The sequence below is a fragment of the Salmo salar genome, chromosome ssa14 (genome assembly GCF_905237065.1).
Source record: "Salmo salar chromosome ssa14, Ssal_v3.1, whole genome shotgun sequence".
Lineage (NCBI taxonomy): Eukaryota > Metazoa > Chordata > Actinopteri > Salmoniformes > Salmonidae > Salmo > Salmo salar.
In genome coordinates, this window is record NC_059455.1 from 25,533,083 (window position 1) to 25,552,402 (window position 19,320).

Here is a 19,320-nt window from a genome sequence, read left to right on the forward strand (position 1 = left end):
GTCTATACATGCGTAAATGACTCGGTCAGTAACTAAGCTAAGTTACCAGTAAAAATACTGGTACCCCTACAATAATGCATCTCAACTTGCAACTGTCACTAACAACTGTAACAATAGGCCTGAGAAAATATACATTTGGGTATGATTGAGAAAATGACTGAATGAAAAGTAATTTTGTTGAAATGAAAACTGATAGAGCTGAGGGCAGCTGAGAGTGAATAGCAGCTGAGAGTGCCTCTAGAGTGAATAAACAAAGCTATCTCCTCCCAAACCATCTCTTTATTCAAATCATCATTGGGTCAGTATACCAATTCAAAAACATGTTCAGAATTTGAATACCCAAAGCTTAACAAGACAACAGACATATGTCTGCTGGCGCTGAAAGACATAGCTAAATTGGTTGGCAGGATAGTTCCGTATACATACTGTGGAACAGTGTAGAATACCCTGAATTCAAATGTGTGTGTGGCAAAACTGAAGAAATACCCACTAAATAATACAATTAACTAGTTTAAAAAGGCAGCTTGCATGATAATTGCATTACAAGAGAATCAAGTATACTTCCAGCCCATTACCAAGGACAAGAGAGAGAGAGAGAGAGAGAGAGAGAGAGAGAGGGGGGGGGGGGGGTGTATGCCCAATAGCATGCAAACAGTACGTCCCTGAAAACACCATTAAACCTATTAGTAGAATAAATGACTAGGGGACAGAAGATGGAATTCTGCAGCTTCAGGAAACTATAGTAGCTATGGTCCTCGAGAAGACATGCCTAATTGTGCCCTGTGGTACCAAGACTGACATTTAACTTCTTCAGAGGAGACAATTTGATTACAAAATGTCATCCTGGGTATGCCTCACACATTCTTTTGGGGGTTTCATCTGATTCCTAAAAACCCAGAGGTGAACTTAATCAGTACAAAACCAAAGACAAGGAACACCCTGTAACAGAATAAGACTGTGCAGGGAACGTTGGCTGGAGAAGATAAAAAAAAGTGATGGAACTTTCAGTACAGGTACACAGGCCTACACAAAATATACCACATTCATATGAAGCTAGGGGTCTCCTACCAAATAACATTGAACTAACTCAAAACATTAAACATTGAGATACAAGGTAGCCTATTAAGCCTAGGATAATAGTATTGGCTGAACTTGAGTAGAGAACCTATGGGCTTTAAAATCCTTGGCTTAAATACTCCCATTGAGACAACATTTCAAAGCTTTTCCTGGGTTGACTGAGAGCTCACCACTACTGCTGACTGTCTTCCCACTCCTCAGCTGAGTAACACAGTGCTGGATTTCAGATTGATCTGTCTAATGCCTCATTCACATTTGTTAGAGCAACTGTATGCCTCTAAGCCACTCAAACTGCACTTCTACCTCTCTGCCATGGTTGTCTGATTCCCTCATTCAAGCCAGATGCAAAGCCAATTTTCCAAGTTTTTCCCCCTTGAGTCAACTGACAAAAAAAAAACCTGTCCTATATGCCAACACTTAGCAGTCTGAAACAAAGGACTTGTAAAGAAATGAGAACTCCAAATCCCTGCCTTATTCCCCAAAAAACCTCTCTTACTGAATAAATATTGGATCCATTTTGAAATCCCTTCTTATAATAATACAATACTATGGAATTATAAACCCTGTACACGCAGTATCAGACATGATTGTGTCAGATGTATTGTTAATTTGTTGAGTTAATGCTGGCAAACAATTCAGCTTTATAATATTACAAATGAGGCACAAGGACCAACACTAACAAATAGCCTAATTGACAAATGTATTGTATAATTCAACACTGAACACAAACTATAACTGAGGGATGGAGAATGTATCACCCTGATTTAATGTAGCTAGCCAGTCATGACACCAATCATCAACTTCAGTTTATTTCATGATACGATGTGTTATTCCTAATATTGACCCTGTCCTGCCTGATCCTCATATACACCTTCACTATCTGGGCTCGACATTCACTCACAGTTAAATCATGAGTGACAGTCTCCATATTTAACCTTTTGTTCGACAGGACTTGTAAAGAGCAGCACTGTAAGATCCTGAATTTGATTGATACGCTAAATGCTATTATGCACATAATTATGATATGGACAAAGTTGGGGGAGGGGATTGATGAAGAAACTACTCAATGTAATTTACTGATGATATAATAACAATATAGAGTAACAACATTAGGTTTTCAAATGAACTGACCCTTTTTTCACAGACACTATTCAGTCTCTATAGCTTTAATCGAAAAAACGTCCTATTCATTATAATAGGTTCTGTCCTCTATCAGCAAAGCAGCCCATATTCTAGAATGTTACAAATTAGAGTGACTATTTCACAAGACTTAAAAAAATTCACATTAATTATTTCAGGCTGCTGAAATGACATCACTTCAGCAAAACCGATTTGTTTAAACATCCATTAAGTCTTAAGAGGTGACCACGATTAAAAGAACAGATTAGCATTCTCTCCCCAAACGAAATAACACGTGTGAATATTGTAGCTAAATGCAGTCCTCACATTGCTGTAGAAATGAGTGCTAGATGTTTGATATGCCAGCGCTCTGAATAAGATGGCACTGATTTGCATTCCCATCTTGCCCTCGCGTATAAGCTACTAATGGCTCTGGCTGGTTTCATTTGCTCACCCTGTTGCCTGCTGCTGATTTGATTCCTGATTTTAGAGCCTCCATTGTGTGAGGACAAAATGAGGCATCACACGTTGACATTTACGGGATTACTTCAAACCATGGTCACTGGCAGATCTAAATGAGGCTCAATAATAACCAAGCATGGTGGAACATAGTTCATCTAAATATCCTTGGGGACCGAAAACAAAGTCACACAATACAGTACTAGAACCACCCCAAGGTTATAGTAATTTAAAGACCGGTAAGTTCAATTCGAAGTTTCACCTCAACCCAATGCCAATAAACCCTTTCCACCAACACACTCCTCAAGCCCCCTTATTGTTGATGTCCAAAGCCAACCGACCCTATGACTGAAAAATGTAGTGGTTGTTTGTCCTGGTAAATCCATTGTAGGGCTAAACTGATGCTGTTTGCCATTTACTGGTGTGGATGTAAGAAACCATTGACCATTAACACTGCCTTTCACTGTTACACATTTGACGGTACAGTATATTGTAAGATAAACAAACATATCTAACATCAAACATGAAATGTGAAAAATGACAATACTAACAATGGAAGAAGACATGAAAATACATACACTACCGATCAAAAGTTTTAGAACACCTACACATTCAAGGGTTTTTCTTTATTTGTACTATTTTCTACATTGTAGAATAATAGTGAAGACATCAAAACTATGAAATAACACATATGGAATCATGTAGTAATCAAAAAAGTATAAATAAATATGTTTTAGATTTGAGATTCTTCAAAAAGCCACACTTTGCGTTGTTGACAGCTTTGCACACTCTTGGCATTCTCTCATCCAGCTTCGTGAGGTAGTCACCTGGAATGTATTTCGATTAACAGGTGTGCCTTCTTAAAAGTTAATTTGTGGAATTTCTTTCCTTCTTAATGCGTTTGAGCCAGTCACTTGTGTTGTGACAAGGTAGGGTGGGTATACAGAAGATTGCCCTATTTGGTAAAAGACCAAGTCCATATTATGTCAAGAACAGCTAAAATAAGCAAAGAGAAACGACAGTCCATCATTACTTTAAGACATGAAGGTCAGTCAATTTGGAAAATTTCAATAACTTTGAACATTTCTTCAAGTGCAGTCGCAAAAAGCATCAAGCGCTATGATGAAACTGGCTCTCATGAGGACCGCCACAGGAAAGGAAGACCCAGAGTTACCTCTGCTGCAGAGGATAAGTTCATTAGAGTTACCAGCCTCAGAAATTGCAGCCCAAATAAATGCTTCACAGAGATCAAGTAACAGACACTTCTCAACATCAACTGTTCAGAGGAGACCGTGTGAATCAGGCCTTCATGGTTGAATTGCTGCAAAGAAACCACTACTAAATAGGCACCAATAAGAAGAAGAGACTTGCTTGGTCCAAGAAACACGAGCAATGGACATTAGACCGGTGGAAATTTGTCCTTTGGTCTGGAGTCCAAATTGGAGATTTTTGGTTCCAACCGCCGTGTCTTTGTGAGACGCGGTGTGGGTGAATGGATGATCTCCGCATTTGTATTTCCTCCCGTAAAGCATGGAGGAGGAGGTGTGATAGTGTGAGGGTCCTTTGCTGGTGACAATGTCTGAGATTTATTTAGAATTCAAGGCACACTTAACCAGCATGGCTAGCACAGCATTCTGCAGTGATACGCCATCCCATCTGGTTTGGGCTTAGTGGGACTATCATTTGTTTTTCAACAGGACAATGACCCAATACCCCTCCAGGCTGTGTAAGGGCTATTTTATCAAGGAGAGTGATGGAGTGCTACATCAGATGACCTTCCCTCCACAATACCCTGACCTCAACCCAATTGAGATGGTTTGGGATGAGTCGGACCGCAGAGTGAAGGAAAAGCAGCCAACAAGTGTTCAGCATAGTTGGGAACTCTTCAAGACTGTTGGAAAAGCATTCCAGGTGAAGTTGGTTGAGAGAATGCCAAGAGTGTGCAAAGCTGTCATCAAGGCAAAGGGTGGTTATTTGAAGAAACTGAAATATAAAATACTGTTTTGATTTGTTTAACACTTTTGTGGTTACTACATAATTCCATATGTGTTTTGATGTCTTCACTATTATTCTACAATGTAGAAAACAGTACAAATAAAGAAAAACCCTTGAATGAGTAGGTATTCTAAAACTTTTGACCGGTAATGCATATTCCTAAAATTCGTAGAGCTTTTCTAATGTTGACCCAGTGGGTTATGTGTGGTTGCTCACGCTTGACCTCCCTCCTCTCGCTGCTCCACAATGCACAGGAAGTAGACAAATCCCCTGAAAAGCATCAACAACGAAAACGTCTGCCTTTTATTTGTATTCAAATAACTATCCCAATGCTGTCAACAGAAGAAAAAAAACAAAGAGCCAGCCGTGACTGAGGTGCACCGGATTGAATGAATGCAATCTTGTGGAGGTCTATACACACACACACACACACACACACACACACACACACACCTGTAGGCTTTTATTTTTACCCTCCTGTTAGGGACATTAGTATGTCCCAGAGCAGCCCCATGGGTCTGTGCGATGCGTTGCAGTGGCCCACTTTACCATTCCACAGCTTATCCTTTTCTCCCTTTTTCTTAAAAGTGTAACCACTGTCACGATGCAGGGGATTGTCATGGTTCATTTCCCATCTACACACATGGTCTTGGTTCTACTCTAAAATGGCTGCATGTGATATAAATAAATAGTAGGATACTTCCATAATGTAACTACAAGCCAAATATATTATATTGATTACAATCTCTTATACAACTGAACATAGTTTTACACCGCAAGCATGTATACAATGACAATGTGCAGAATTTATTTTCAAGGCCAAGTTTCTCCATGTTCCGTACTAGTGAATGACTTACTTTATTAGTTACTATATTATTACAGAGATATTCTTGTGAGAGATAAAATCAAATCAAAAATGTTGTAGATGTTAATGCAAGTGTAGCGAAATGCTTGTGTTCCTAGCTCCAACAGTGCAGTAATATCTAACAATTCACAACAATACACACAAATCTAAAAGTAAAATAATGGAATAAAGAAATATATAAATATTAGGACGAGCAATGTAGGAGTGGCATTGACTAAAATACAGTAGAATAGAATACAGTATATACATACGAGATGAGCAAAGCAGTATGTAAACATTATTAAAGTGACTAGTGTTCCATTATTAAAGTGACCAGTGATTCCATGTCTATGTATATAGGGCAGCAGCCGCTAAGGTGCAGGGTTGAGTAACCGGGTGGTAGCCGGCTAGTGATGGCTATTTAACATTCTGATGGCCTTGAGATGGAAGCTGTTTTTCAGTCTCTCGGCTCCAGCTTTGATGCACCTGTACTGACCTCACCTTCTGGATGATAGTGGGGTGAACAGGCCACGGCTCAAGAGCCCTGCGGTTGCGGGCGATGATACAGCCCAACAGGGTGCTCTCAATTGTGCATCTGTAAAAGTTTCTGAGGGTCTTTGAGGCCAAGCCAAATTTCTTCAGCCTCCTGAGGTTGAAGACTTCACCACACTGTCTATGTGGGTGGACAATTCAGATCGTCATGATGTGTACACAGAGGAACTTGAAGCTTTCCATCTTATCTACTGCGGTCCCGTCGATATGGATAGGGGCGTGCTCCCTCTGCTGTTTCCTTAAGTCCACGATCAGCTCCTTCGTTTTGTTGACATTGAGGGAGAGTTTATTTTCCTGGCACCACTCCACCAGGGCCCTCACCTCCTCCTTGTAGGCTGTCTCATCATTGTTGGTAATCAGGCCTACTACTGTTGGAGGCGTGCTTGGCCACGCAGTCATGGGTGAACAGGGAGTACGCACCTTTGTGGGGCCCCTGTGTTGAGAATCAGCGAAGTAGAGGTGTTGTTTCCTACCTTCATCAAGTGGGGGCGGCCCGTCAGGAAGTCCAGGACCCAGTTGCACAGGGCGGGGTTCAGATCCAGGGTCCTGAGCTTAATGATGAGCTTGGAGGGTACTATAGTGTTGAAGGCTGAGCTATAGTCAATGAACAGCATTCTTACATAGGTATTCTTCTTGTCCAGATGGGATAAGGCACTGTTCAGTGCAATGGCCGATTGCATCGTCTGTGGATCTAATGAGGTCTAGGGTGTCAGGTAAGGAGGAGATGATATAATCCTTCACTAGCCTCTCAAAGCACTTCATGATGACAGAAGTGAATGCTACGGGGCAATAGTCATTTAGTCATTTAGTTCAGTTACTTTTGCTCTCTGAGGTACAGGAACAATGGAGGACATCTGAAGCAAGTGGGGACAGCAGACTGGGATAGGGAGAAATTGAATATGTCTGTAAACACTCCAGCCAGCTGGTCTGCACATGCTCTGAGGATGCGGCTAGGGATGCAGTCTTGCGAGGGTTAACATGCTTAAATGTCTTACTCACGTTGGCCACGAAGATAGCTACATTTCAAAGGAATAGCATAATATTAAAACGGGCCTACACAAAGTCTAGTCTCCTTATAGTCTCACCTGCTAATCAGAGTCAATGTTTACTGTCCTCTGCAACACACACTCACAGAATACATATGGCACCAATTACTTATGTCTCTATACCTCACTGCACCCCTGCAGAATACTGACAAGTTTACTTCGTCATCAGAGAGCAACACAGAAGGGCTAAAAAGGATGGATTTCAGGCACTGAAGAGGATCTGATGATGAAAAAAGTCATCTGACTGGTGGTAGCAATTCCACCACTTTTCAACGTAATTTTCATTGTCTCCAGCACAATACCAGTGTCTACATATGTGAAGACGGCACCTTTCTACATTTTGTCCAAAAAATATGTATAGTTAAAAAGTTATTCCCGATGACATCATAAAAAGTTAAAACATTTTAAAAACAGTGATTTTCATCACTATGAGATTTGGGGTGGCGTGAGGAGCAAGCAAATACCCTTGTTGCAGAATCTTTAAAATCACTGTTTTTCATACTTTAATTATACCCTATGATGTTACAGAGAAACATTTTTTAGGACCTTTCTCCATATCTTTTTAACTACAGATCATGGAAATGCTCATTTTTCACATTATATAAAAACTGGTATGATGCTGGAGATAATGAAAATGATTTTGAAAAGTGGAGAAATTGCCTGTTAAAGGCTGCATCAACCAAACCAAAAATATACTTCATATTAAGTTGCCATCAGTTAAAGGGGAATTTTACTTGAATGTATATTATTCATTAGTCCATTTTTTATACAGTCACACAAAATTGTGCATTCAAATTTCATTTAAGTTTTCACAATATATTGCTTTCGATCTCCTGACGCCTAAAATCAAACAAAAGCTAAAATGCTGCTCTCATTATGATGTGTTTTGCATGGAGGGCCTTGCTCTTACTCTGAAAGTCACCACTGCATGTTACACACAGAGTAAAGCTGGAAGGCCTTACCTGTTCCTTGACAGAGGCCAGTATGGCTGACGTGGTCTCCATCTCGGAGCCGTCTCCATTAGAGGCATTTAGAACTGGGCTCAGCATGGTGGGGTTCTCAGAGTCAGAGGCTGGTTCTGGAACTGGCATAACTCCTGAAAGGCAAAGGAGAATGTTAAGTCAGCATTAACATGGGACATCATCCACTATAGCATAAAATGCAGAAATTGTTCAGTTATGATATTAATCGCTTAACTTTCATGAAACAGTTTGAAATCGGTTTGACTTTTCTCATGTTGGTTCTTCACAAATCACAACATGATGTGAAAGATTGCCATTGAGGTAAAGATCCTCAACAAAATATATGACTGTATATTGTAGTTTCTCTCATACCTCTCACAATTCCTAACCCTTACTTTCTGTAAGTGGGTACTTTGCCTCGGTAGAAAATCTGGATACAAAGAGAGTAATCTGGTTCAATCAGATTGTGAACATAGCTAAGACTTGTAAACTATATCAGTCATATCATAATCTGCTCAGTAATCATCTGAGCGAGACCATGTACTAATGATTCCTGCGTGCGTGTGTGTGTGTGTGTGTGTGTGTGTGTGTGTGTGTGTAACAATGACTCTACCGTCACCTCTAGCAGAAAGGACCTAAATCTCCAGATAATCCTAATGTAGTGAGAGATCAAATAATGGCCATGACAGCAACACAGATGGCAGCTTCTAAAAGCTGATGGAAGCTTGTCAAAATGTATCCTTCCCATCCAAGTCTCTGTGCGTGTATGGCCGTCACTAGATCCACCCCAGTCAGTTGGGTTGAAGGTAAGGGGAAGTCGACCGTAGCCTAGACTATTCTGGGATGCTGCCAGGCAACAAGCCATGGACACTGCTAACATGGCAGACCAGCATCCTTCCCTTGTCATCCATTTTAATCTCTCTCTCTCTCTCTCTCTCTCTCATGGGTTCTAACACTGGTCACTTATCTGAGGAATGTCTTCACTTGCCACTGTTTCCTCCCTCCAGGGTCACCACATCTAATGTCATCCTCATCTTTCATTAGCATGGAGCTCTGCCTCAGTTACATACTAGCATTTACATTTACATTACATTTAAGTCATTTAGCAGCATTTAGTGCTACACTATGACTTTCATAGCAAGGAATTTTAGGAATTACAATAGGATTATCCAAATTGAGTTATTTTTGTAAATAGTGAAAACAAAATGAAACATTTTCCATATCCCAACCAGATGCTCTATTTTGCCATCTGTGCAGACAGAATGTGTTGTAAGGAAGTATTAAAATTGATTATATATTATTATTACTATTAAGTCAATATGTCAACTAACCACTGTTAGTATCAAAAGCCCTTAAATGAAGATGCCGCAGTCAATTCTAGGTCGAACTTCCAGCCTGTCACCAGTTCCTAAGAATTGACCTGTACAAAGCAGCTTCACCAGTAGCAGCCCAGCAACATCTGTGTCAGTGCATATAGACAGGAAGTGAGGGTACGGATGAATTAGGGCCATCTTTTTATGTTGACGTAATCTTAAAATATGAATCTGCCTCTGGTTGATACAATCTGTAAGGAAACATCAAGAATAAACCTAATTGCTTTATACTCTTATCAACAATGCTTTGAAAAAGGCATCAGCATATCTGTATACAATGTGTAGTCATCACAATACTGTTGTCCAACTCATTCCATTTCTTTTACTTCTTTCTGCACAAAGTAAAGCAGTATTGATCGTAAGTTCCAAAGTTGTTAGTCAAAGGAACATTTGACAATGTACTGTATCGCCGTTAATACAAAGCAAACAAAGATTAATACCAATTCCCACTGCTTCAGACCGTAAAATCCAAACTTAAACTCTGTAAATGATCACAAAGGATTTATGCTTATGGAGTGTATTTGAAAAAGTGTCCCCTGCTGTCTCATTAAAACTTACCGCACAATTTATTTTGCATTGGTAGTCATCCATGGATCTGTCTAAACACTTTCACTTTGCTTAATACTTTCAATACAGACTTCCGACATTAAGAGTCTATCACAAGTTCATTAACATCAAAAGGCTCCTGTCAAGATGTCAAAGGAGGCCCATTTAAGTAAAAATAAAATTATGGACAGTAATGGACAGCTAACATGCAGACCACACCGCTCGAGTCGCCTGCGCGAGCGTTGCAAAATAAATGTACACATACAGTACGTCATTCAATCATTGCACCCATTCTTCTCACGCACATCAACGAGCGTCAGCGTAGCCAGGCGCTAAAATAGAACTTGGTTCTAAGTCCCACCTCTCCCATCTCCTCATTGGTTTTTAGGAGCATATACCCACGTGGGTGATTGAAAGATGAACTGAGGTCCACACTCCAGTCCAGTTGGTGGTGGTAATGCACCTTAAAGTTGCTTGCCAACTGCCATATAAAGTCCAAAGAGGTAGAAGAAGCCTGAAGGAGGAGAGATTACAAGAAACAATACTCAGTTTACTCTTTTATCTGTGGATTAATTCTCAGAGTAGAGGACCTTGTGCATTTCAGGTAAAATAACAACCCAATGTTTCTATCCCAGGACAAATTAGCTAGCAACAGCAAGCTAGCTAGCTAAATTGCCATACATGTTTAATGCTTTTCGACGTGTCCCCAAATTAATATAGTTGGTTCAGAGTATGTTGTGATATTTCAAATCAAATTATATTGGTCACATACACATGTTTAGCAGATGTTATTGCGGGTGTAGCAAAATGCTTATGTTTCTAGCTCAGACAGTGCAGTAATATCTAATATCCAAAACACACAAATCTAAGTAAAGGAATGAAATGAAGAATATATAAATGTATGGACAAGCAATGTCAGAGCGGCATAGACTAAGATACAGTATAATAGACTAGAATACAGGTTATACACTACACTGTTCCTGGTAGCTTGCGAAAATAATTTAAACGAATACACTGAAACGGTGACTGAGTTCATCAGGAAGTGTATAGGAGATGTCGCACCCACTGTGACTATTAAAACCTACCCTAACCAGAAACCGTGGATAGATGGCAGCATTCGCACGGAACTGAAAGCGCGAACCACCGCATTTAACCATGGCAAGGTGACTGGGAATATGGCAGAATACAAATAGTATATTTATTCACTCCGCAAGGCAATCAAACAGGCAAAACGTCAGAATAGAGACTAGGTGGAGTCGCAATTCAACGGCTCGGACACGAGACATATGTGGCAGGCTCTACAGACAATCACGGACTACAAAAGGACAACCAGCCACATAGCCAAGACAGACGTCAAGCTTCCGGACAAGCTAAACACCTTCGCCCGCTTTGAGGAAAACACAGTGGCACCGACGCGGCCCACTACCAAGGACTGTGAGTAAAACATTTAAACGTGTTAACCCTCGCAAGGTTGCCGGCCCAGACGTCTTCCCTAGCCACGTCCTCGGAGCATGTGCAGACCAGTTGGCTGGTGTGTTTACAGACATATTCAATCTCTCCCTATCCCAGTCTGCTGTCCACACATGCTTCAAGATGGCCACCATTGTTCCTGTACCCAAGAAAGCAAAGGTAACTGAACAATATGACTATGGCCCCATAGCACTCACCTCTGTCATCATCAAGCTCATCATTAAAACCTCTCTAGGGTATGGGGCAGTATTTTGATGTCCGGATGAAAAGTGTGCCCGTAGTAAACTGCCTGCTACCCAGACCCAGAAGGTAGGATATGCATATAATTAGTAGATGTGGATAGAAAACACTCTGAAGTTTCTAAAACTGTTTGAATGATGTCTGTGAGTATAACAGAACTCATATGGCAGGCAAAACCCTGAGAAAAATCCAACCAGGAAGTTGAAAATCTGAGGCTTGTAGTTTTTTCAATGAATTCCCTATTCAAACTACAGTGACTTAGGGGTCATTTTGCATTTTGTTACAGGCTTCTACTGTGAACTGGAAGGGAATGACAGTCATTTCAACCAGGTGTCTGGCTGAGTGCCATTAGATCATTCATGTGCGTGGCCGTCAGCGGGAGGTGCTTTGTTTTTCCTTTCTGAAGACAAAGGATTTGTCCGGTTGGAATATTATCGAAGATGTATGATAAAAACATCCTAAAGATTGATGCTATACATCGTTTGACATGTTTCTACAAACTGTAGTATAACTTTTTGGACTTTTCGTCTCAACAAAATGTGCGAGCATGGCGCATTTGGATAACTCCACTGAACGCGCGAACAAAAATGAGGACATAAATATGGAGTTTATCGAACAAAACGAACATTTCTTGTGGAAGTGGGAGTCCTGGGAGTGCATTCCGACGAAGATCACCAAAGGTAAGTGAAGATTTATAATACTATTTCGGACTTTTTTTTACTCCAGAACTTGGCGGGTAACTGTATAGCTTGCTTTGATGGCTGAGCTCTGTACTCAGAGTATTGAACAATGTGCTTTCGCGGTAAAGCTATTTTGAAATCTGACACAGCGGTTGCATTAAGGATAAGTGTATCTATAATTCTTTCAATAACTGGTGTAAAGTTTATCAACATTTATAATGAGTATTTTTGTAAATTGATGTGCTCATTCACCGGAAGTTTTGGGAGGAAATACATTTTCTGAACATCACGCGCCAATGTAAAATGGGGTTTTTGGATATAAATATGAACTTTATCGAACAAAACATACATGTATTGTATAACATTGAGTCCTGGGAGTGTCATCTGATGAAGATCGTCAAAGGTTAGTGATTCATTTTAGCTGTATTTCTGTTTTTTTGTGATGCCTCTCCTTGCTTGGAAAATAGCTGTGTGGTTTTTCTTGTGAAGTTGATGTCCTAACATAATCTAATGTTATGCTTTCGCCGTAAAGCCTTTTTGAAATCGAACAATGTGGTTGGATTAACGAGAGTCTTATCTTTAAAATGGTGTATAATACTTGTATGTGTAAGACATTTTAATTATGAGATTTTTGTTGTTTTGAATTTGGCACTCTGCTATTTCACTGGCTGTTGAATAGTGTGTCCCGCAGGTGGTGAAGGTAGGAAACAACACCTCCACTTCATTGATCCTCAACACTGGGGCCCCACAAGGGTGCGTGCTCAGCCCGCTCCTGTACTCCCTGTTCACCCATGACTGCGTGGCCAAGCACGTCTCCAACTCAATCATCAAGTTTGCAGACAACACAACAGTAGTAAGCTTGATTACCAACAATGACGAGACAGCCTACAGGGAGGAGGTGAGGGCTCTGGGAGTGTGGTGCCAGGAAAATAACCTCTCACTCAACGTTAACGAAACAAAGGAGATGATCGTGGACTTCAGGAAAGTGCACAGGGAGCACCGCACTATCCACATCGACGGGACAGTAGTGGAGAAGGTGGAACGTTTTAAGTTCATCAGCAAACACATCACGGACAAACTGAAATGGTCCACCCACACAGACAGCGTGGTGAAGAAGGCGCAACAGCGCCTCTTCAACCTTAGGAGGCTGAAGAAATTTGGCTTGTCACCGAAAACACTCAAACTTTTACAGATGCTCAATCGAGAGCTTCCTGTCGGGCTGTATCACCGCCTGGTAAGGCAACTGCCCCGCCCATAACCGTAAGGCTCTACATAGGGTAGTGAGGTCTGCACAACGAATCACTGTGGGCAAAATACCTGCCCTCCAGGACACCTACACCACCCGATGTCACAGGAAGGCCAAAAAGATCATCAAGGACAACAATCACCCGAGCCACTGCCTGTTCACCCCGCTATCATCCAGAAGGTGAGGTCAGTACAGGTGCATCAAATCTGGAACCGAGAGACTAAAAAACAGCTTCTATCTCAAGGCCATCAGACTGTTAAACAGCCATCCCTAACATTAAGTGGCTGCTGCCAACATACTGACTCAAATCTCTAGCCACTTTAATAATAAAAAATTTGATGTAATAAATGTATCACTAATCACTTAAACAATGCCACTTTATATAATGTTTACATACCCTACATTACTCATCTCATATGTATATACTGCACTCTATACCATTTACTGCATCTTGCCTATGCCATTTGGCCATTGCTCATCCATATATTTATATGTACATATTCGTATTCATTCCTTTACACTTGTGTGTATAAGGTAGTTGTTGTGAAATTGTTAGATTACTTGTTAGATATTACTGCATGGTCGGAACTAGAACCACAAACATTTCACTACACTCACATTAACATCTACTAACCATGTGTATGTGACCAATAAAATATGATTTGAAGGCGAGGTCAGCACAGGTGCATCAAAGCTGGGACCGAGAGACTGAAAAACTGCCATCACTAGCACGTTAGAGGCTGCTGCGTATATACATAGACTTGACATCACTGGCCACTTTAATAAATGGAACACTAGTCATTTTAATCATGTTTACATATTTTGCATTACTCATCATATGTATATCTTCGTCTATGCCGCGCTGACATTGCTCGCCCATATATTTATATATTGTTAATTCCATTCCTTTACTTAGATTTGTGTGTATTGTTGTGAAATTGTTAGATATTACTTGTTCGATATTACTGCACTGTTGGAGCTAGAAACACAAGCATTTCGCTACACCCGCAATAGCGTCTGCTAAACACGTGTATGTGACCAATACAATTTTATTTTATTTGATCTTACAAGGTCTGCATGTTGATAGGTTAGGTTTGTAAAGATGGACTACACACCATAGGCCTCCACAGCCCAAATGTAAACGGACCAGAGAAAACATCAGCACAAGCTGAAGCAATTAAAAAGCTCCTGGAATAATGTTCTCACCAATGAAAAAGTGTAATTATGTGGGACTTGCTGTGATAAAGCAAGCCCCAGTGCTTATTAACATGTTCTCTTACAAACTCTGTGCTGATTAGGTTGGAGTGCATCTTTTTCCCCTCAATAGAATGCCAGTGTCTGCTTCAATTAATTGACTGGCTAATTTCATTAAGCAAACAGAATTTTAAATGGAACAACACATACATTATAGAAAAGCTAGCTGACATTGCCAAACAATTCAATCAATCTCTTCATAGTTTAATTAAAACACCTGTTTCTTCAATTTACTACCTTAATCATTGTTTAATTTTGATTTCGGCAGGGAGACAAACCATCAAACAGGCAAAGCGTCAATACAGGACTAAGATCTAAGAATCGTACCACATCGGCTCCGACGCTCGTCGGATGTGGCAGGGCTTGCAAACTATTACAGACTACAAAGGGAAGCACAGCCGAGAGCTGCCCAGTAACACGAGCCTACCAGACGAGCTAAATAACTTCCATGCTCGCTTCGAGGCAAGTAACACTGAAACATGTATGAGACATCAGCTGTTCCGGACGACTGTGTGATCACGCTCTCCGCAGCCGATGTGAGTAAGACCTTAAAACGGGTCAACATTCACAAGGCCGCGGGGCCAGATGGATTACCAGGACATGTACTCCGAGCATGCGCTGATCAACTGACAAGTGTCTTCACTGACATTTTCAAACTCTCTCTGTCTGAGTCTGTCATACCAACATGTTTCAAGCAGACCACCATAGTCCCTGTGCCCAAGAACACTAAGGTAACCTGCCTAAATGACTACCGACCCGTAGCAATGAAATGCTTTGAAAGGCTGGTCATGGCTCACATCAACACCATTATCCCAGAAACCCTAGACCCACTCCAATTTGCATACCGCCCCAACAGATCTACAGATGATGCAATTTCTATTGCACTCCACACTGCTCTTTCCCACCTGGACAAAATGAACACCTATGTGAGAATGCAATTCATTGACTACAGCTCAGCGTTCAACACCATAGTGCCCTCAAAGGTCATCACTAAGCTAAGGACCCTTGGACTGAACACCTCCCTCTGCAACTGGATCCTGGACTTCCTGACGGGCCGCCCCCAGGTGGTAAGGGTAGGTAACAACACATCCGCCACGCTGATCCTCAACACGGGAGCCCCTCAGGGGTGCGTGCTCAGTCCCCTCCTGTACTCCCTGTTCACTCATGACTGCACGGCCAGGCACGACTCCAACACCATCATTAAGTTTGCTGATGACACAACAGTGGTAGGCCTGATCACCTACAAAGATGAGACAGCCTATAGGGAGGAGGACTGAGACCTGACCGTGTGGTGCAAGGACAACAACCTATCCCTCAATGTGATCAAGACAAACGAGATGATTGTGGACTACAGGAAAAGGAGGACCAAGCATACCCCCATTCTCATCGACGGGGCTGTAGTGGAGCAGGTTGAGAGCTTCAAGTTCCTTGGCGTCCACATCATTAACAAACTAACGTGGTCCAAGCCACCAAGACAGTCGTGAAGAGGGCACGACAAAACCTATTCCCCCTCAGGAGACTGAAAAGATTTGGCATGGGTCCTCAGATCCTCAAAAGGTTTTACAGCTGCACCAACGAAAGCATCCTGATGGGTTGCATCACTGCTTGGTATGGCAACGGCTCGGCCTCCGACAGCAAGGCACTACATTGGGTAGTGCAAACGGCCCAGTACATCACCTGGGCCAAGCTTCCTGCCATCCAGGACCTCTATACCAGGCGGTGTCAGAAGAAGGCCCTAAAAATTGTCAAAGACTCCAGCCACCCTAGTCATAGACTGTTCTCTCTGCTACCGCAGGGCAAGCGGTACTGGAGCGCCAAGTCTAGGTCCAAGAGGCTTCTAAACAGCTTTTATGCCCAAGCCATAAGACTCCTGAACAGCTAATCAAATGGCTACCGAGACTATTTCCATTGCCCCCTCACCCCCTACACTGCTGCTATTCTCTGTTATTATCTATGCATAGCAACTTTAATAACTCTACCTACAGTCGTTGCCAAAGGTTTTGAGAATAACTCAAATATACATTTTCACAAAGTCTGCTGCCTCAATTTGTATGATGGCAATTTGCATATACTCCAGAATGTTATGAAGAGTGATCAGATGAATTGCAATTCATTGCAAAGTCCCTCTTTGCCATGCAAATGAACTGAATCCCCCAAAAACATTTCCACTGCATTTCAGCCCTGCCACAAAAGGACCAGCTGACATCATGTCAGTGATTCTCTCATTAACACAGGTGTGAGTGTTGACGAGGACAAGGCTGGAGATCACTCTGTCATGCTGATTGAGTTCGAATAACAGACTGGAAGCTTCAAAAGGAGGGTGGTGCTTGGAATCATTGTTCTTCCTCTGTCAACCATGGTTTCCTGCAAGGAAACACATGCCATCATCATTGCTTTGCACAAAAAGGGCTTCATAGGCAAGGATATAGCTGCCAGTAAGATTGCACCTAAATCAACCATTTATCGTATCATCAAGAACTTCAAGGAGAGCGGTTCAATTGTTGTGAAGAAGGCTTCAGGGCGCCCAAGAAAGTCCAGCAAGTGCCAGGACCGTCTCCTAAAGTTGATTCAGCTGCGGGGTCGGGGCACCACCAGTACAGAGCTTGCTCAGGAATGGCAGAAGGCAGGTGTGAGTGCATCTGCATGCACAGTGAGGCGAAGACTTTTGGAGGATGGCCTGGTGTCAAGAAGGGCAGCAAAGAAGCCACTTCTCTCCAGGAAAAACATCAGGGACAGACTGATATTCTGCAAAAGGTACAGGGATTGGACTGCAGAAGACTGGGTAAAGTAATTTTCTCTGATGAATCCCCTTTCCGATTGTTTGAGGCATCTGGAAAAAAGCTTGTTCGGAGAAGACAAGGTGAGCGCTACCATCCGTCCTGTCTCATGCCAACAGTAAAGCATCCTGAGACCATTCATGTGTGGGGTTGCTTCTCAGCTAAGGGAGTGGGCTCACTCACAATTTTGCCTAAGAATACAGCCATGAATAAAGAATGGTACCAACACATCCTCCGAGAGCAACTTCTCCCAACCATCCAGGAACAGTTTGGTGACGAACAATGCCTTTTCCAGCATGATGGAGCACGTTGCCACAAGGCAAAAGTGATAACTAAGTGGCTCGGGGAACAAAACATCAATATTTTGGGTCCATGGCCAGGAAACTCCCCAGACCTTAATCCCATTGAGAACTTGTGGTCAATCCTCAAAAGGCGAGTGGAAAAACAAAAACCCACAGATTCTGACAAACTCCAAGCATTGATTATGCAAGAATGGGCTGCCATCAGTCAGGATGTGGCCCGGAAGTTAATTGACAGCATGCCAGGGTGGATTGCAGAGATCTTGAAAAAGAAAGGTCAACACTGCAAACATTGACTCTTTGCACCAACTTCATGTAATTGTCAATAAAAGCCTTTGACACTTATGAAATGCTTGTAATTATACTTCAGTATTCCATAGTAAGATCTGACAAAAATATCTAAAGACACTGAGGCAGCAGACTTTGTGAAAATTAATATTTGAGTCATTCTCAAAACTTTTGGCCACGACTGTACATGCACATAATTACCTCAATTACCTTGACACCGGTGCCCCCCGCACATTGACACATTGACTCTGTGCCGGTAACCCCTGTATATAGCCCCGCTATTGTTATTTACTGCTGCTCTTTAATTATTTGATATTCTTATCTCTTGCTTTTTTAGGGATTTTCTTAAAACTGCATTGTTGGTTAAGGACTTGTAAGTAAGCATTTCACTGTAAGTATTGTGTTGTGTTGTATTTGGGGCATGTGACAACTAAAATTTGATTTTATTTGAGACCAATTTCTCTTTTTGAGACCAATGTCTCTTTTTCAAGAGAGCGCTGCATGACAAGACCAGCAGCAATTACAAAATAAAAGTTAAGAGGCAAAGATACGACAATCTAATAGCAATTCGGTGTTATGGACTGTATTGTAGCATGAATATTTTTTTATGGCTTACGTATGTCCTCAAAAATAACTTCACTCCATCTCAATCACTTAGGCATCCAAGGTGCTGTGAAAGAACCTGGGCCCCATTATGACAGAGTGTGCTAAAGTGCCTCATGGGTGGTGCACACCTAAGGTCATGCATAAGCTGAGTTCCTGTAAATACTGTCTGCTCCAGTGATGATGATGCTGGAGGGTTAGCTAGTGCTCCAAGGCTTTAACTGCTTGACCAACTGTACTACTACTACTACTGCTAATGCTGCTGCTGCTACTACTACTACTACTACTACTCTGCACCAGAGAGAGCAGGTCAAGCACGACCACTGACTGTTCATGCATTAATGAAACAAACCAACCCATGGCTATGTTGAAATTGAAGCAGTTAAGGGCTTAAATCACCCAATGTGAGGTTGGGGATGTGAAGCCAGTAGTAGCTACAGTAGCTGCATGGCCTGGTTTTCCTCCAGCCCAAGGCTCAGCTTCCCTGCTG

General features: G+C 41.8%; 1 protein-coding gene across 7 annotated transcripts in view; it reads right to left on the minus strand.

Moving 5' to 3' along the window:
- The window catches only part of LOC106569223 (catenin delta-2), a 140,854-nt gene that overhangs the window by 107,347 nt on the left and 14,187 nt on the right, over positions 1 to 19,320 (minus strand). For all 7 annotated transcript variants that reach the window (XM_014140372.2, XM_014140374.2, XM_014140371.2 and 4 more), the window contains exon 2: positions 8,055 to 8,188. In XM_014140372.2, the coding sequence (XP_013995847.1) occupies positions 8,055 to 8,183 (129 nt within the window). In that variant the 5' untranslated portion in view covers positions 8,184 to 8,188. The remainder of the gene's footprint in view (positions 1 to 8,054; positions 8,189 to 19,320) is intronic.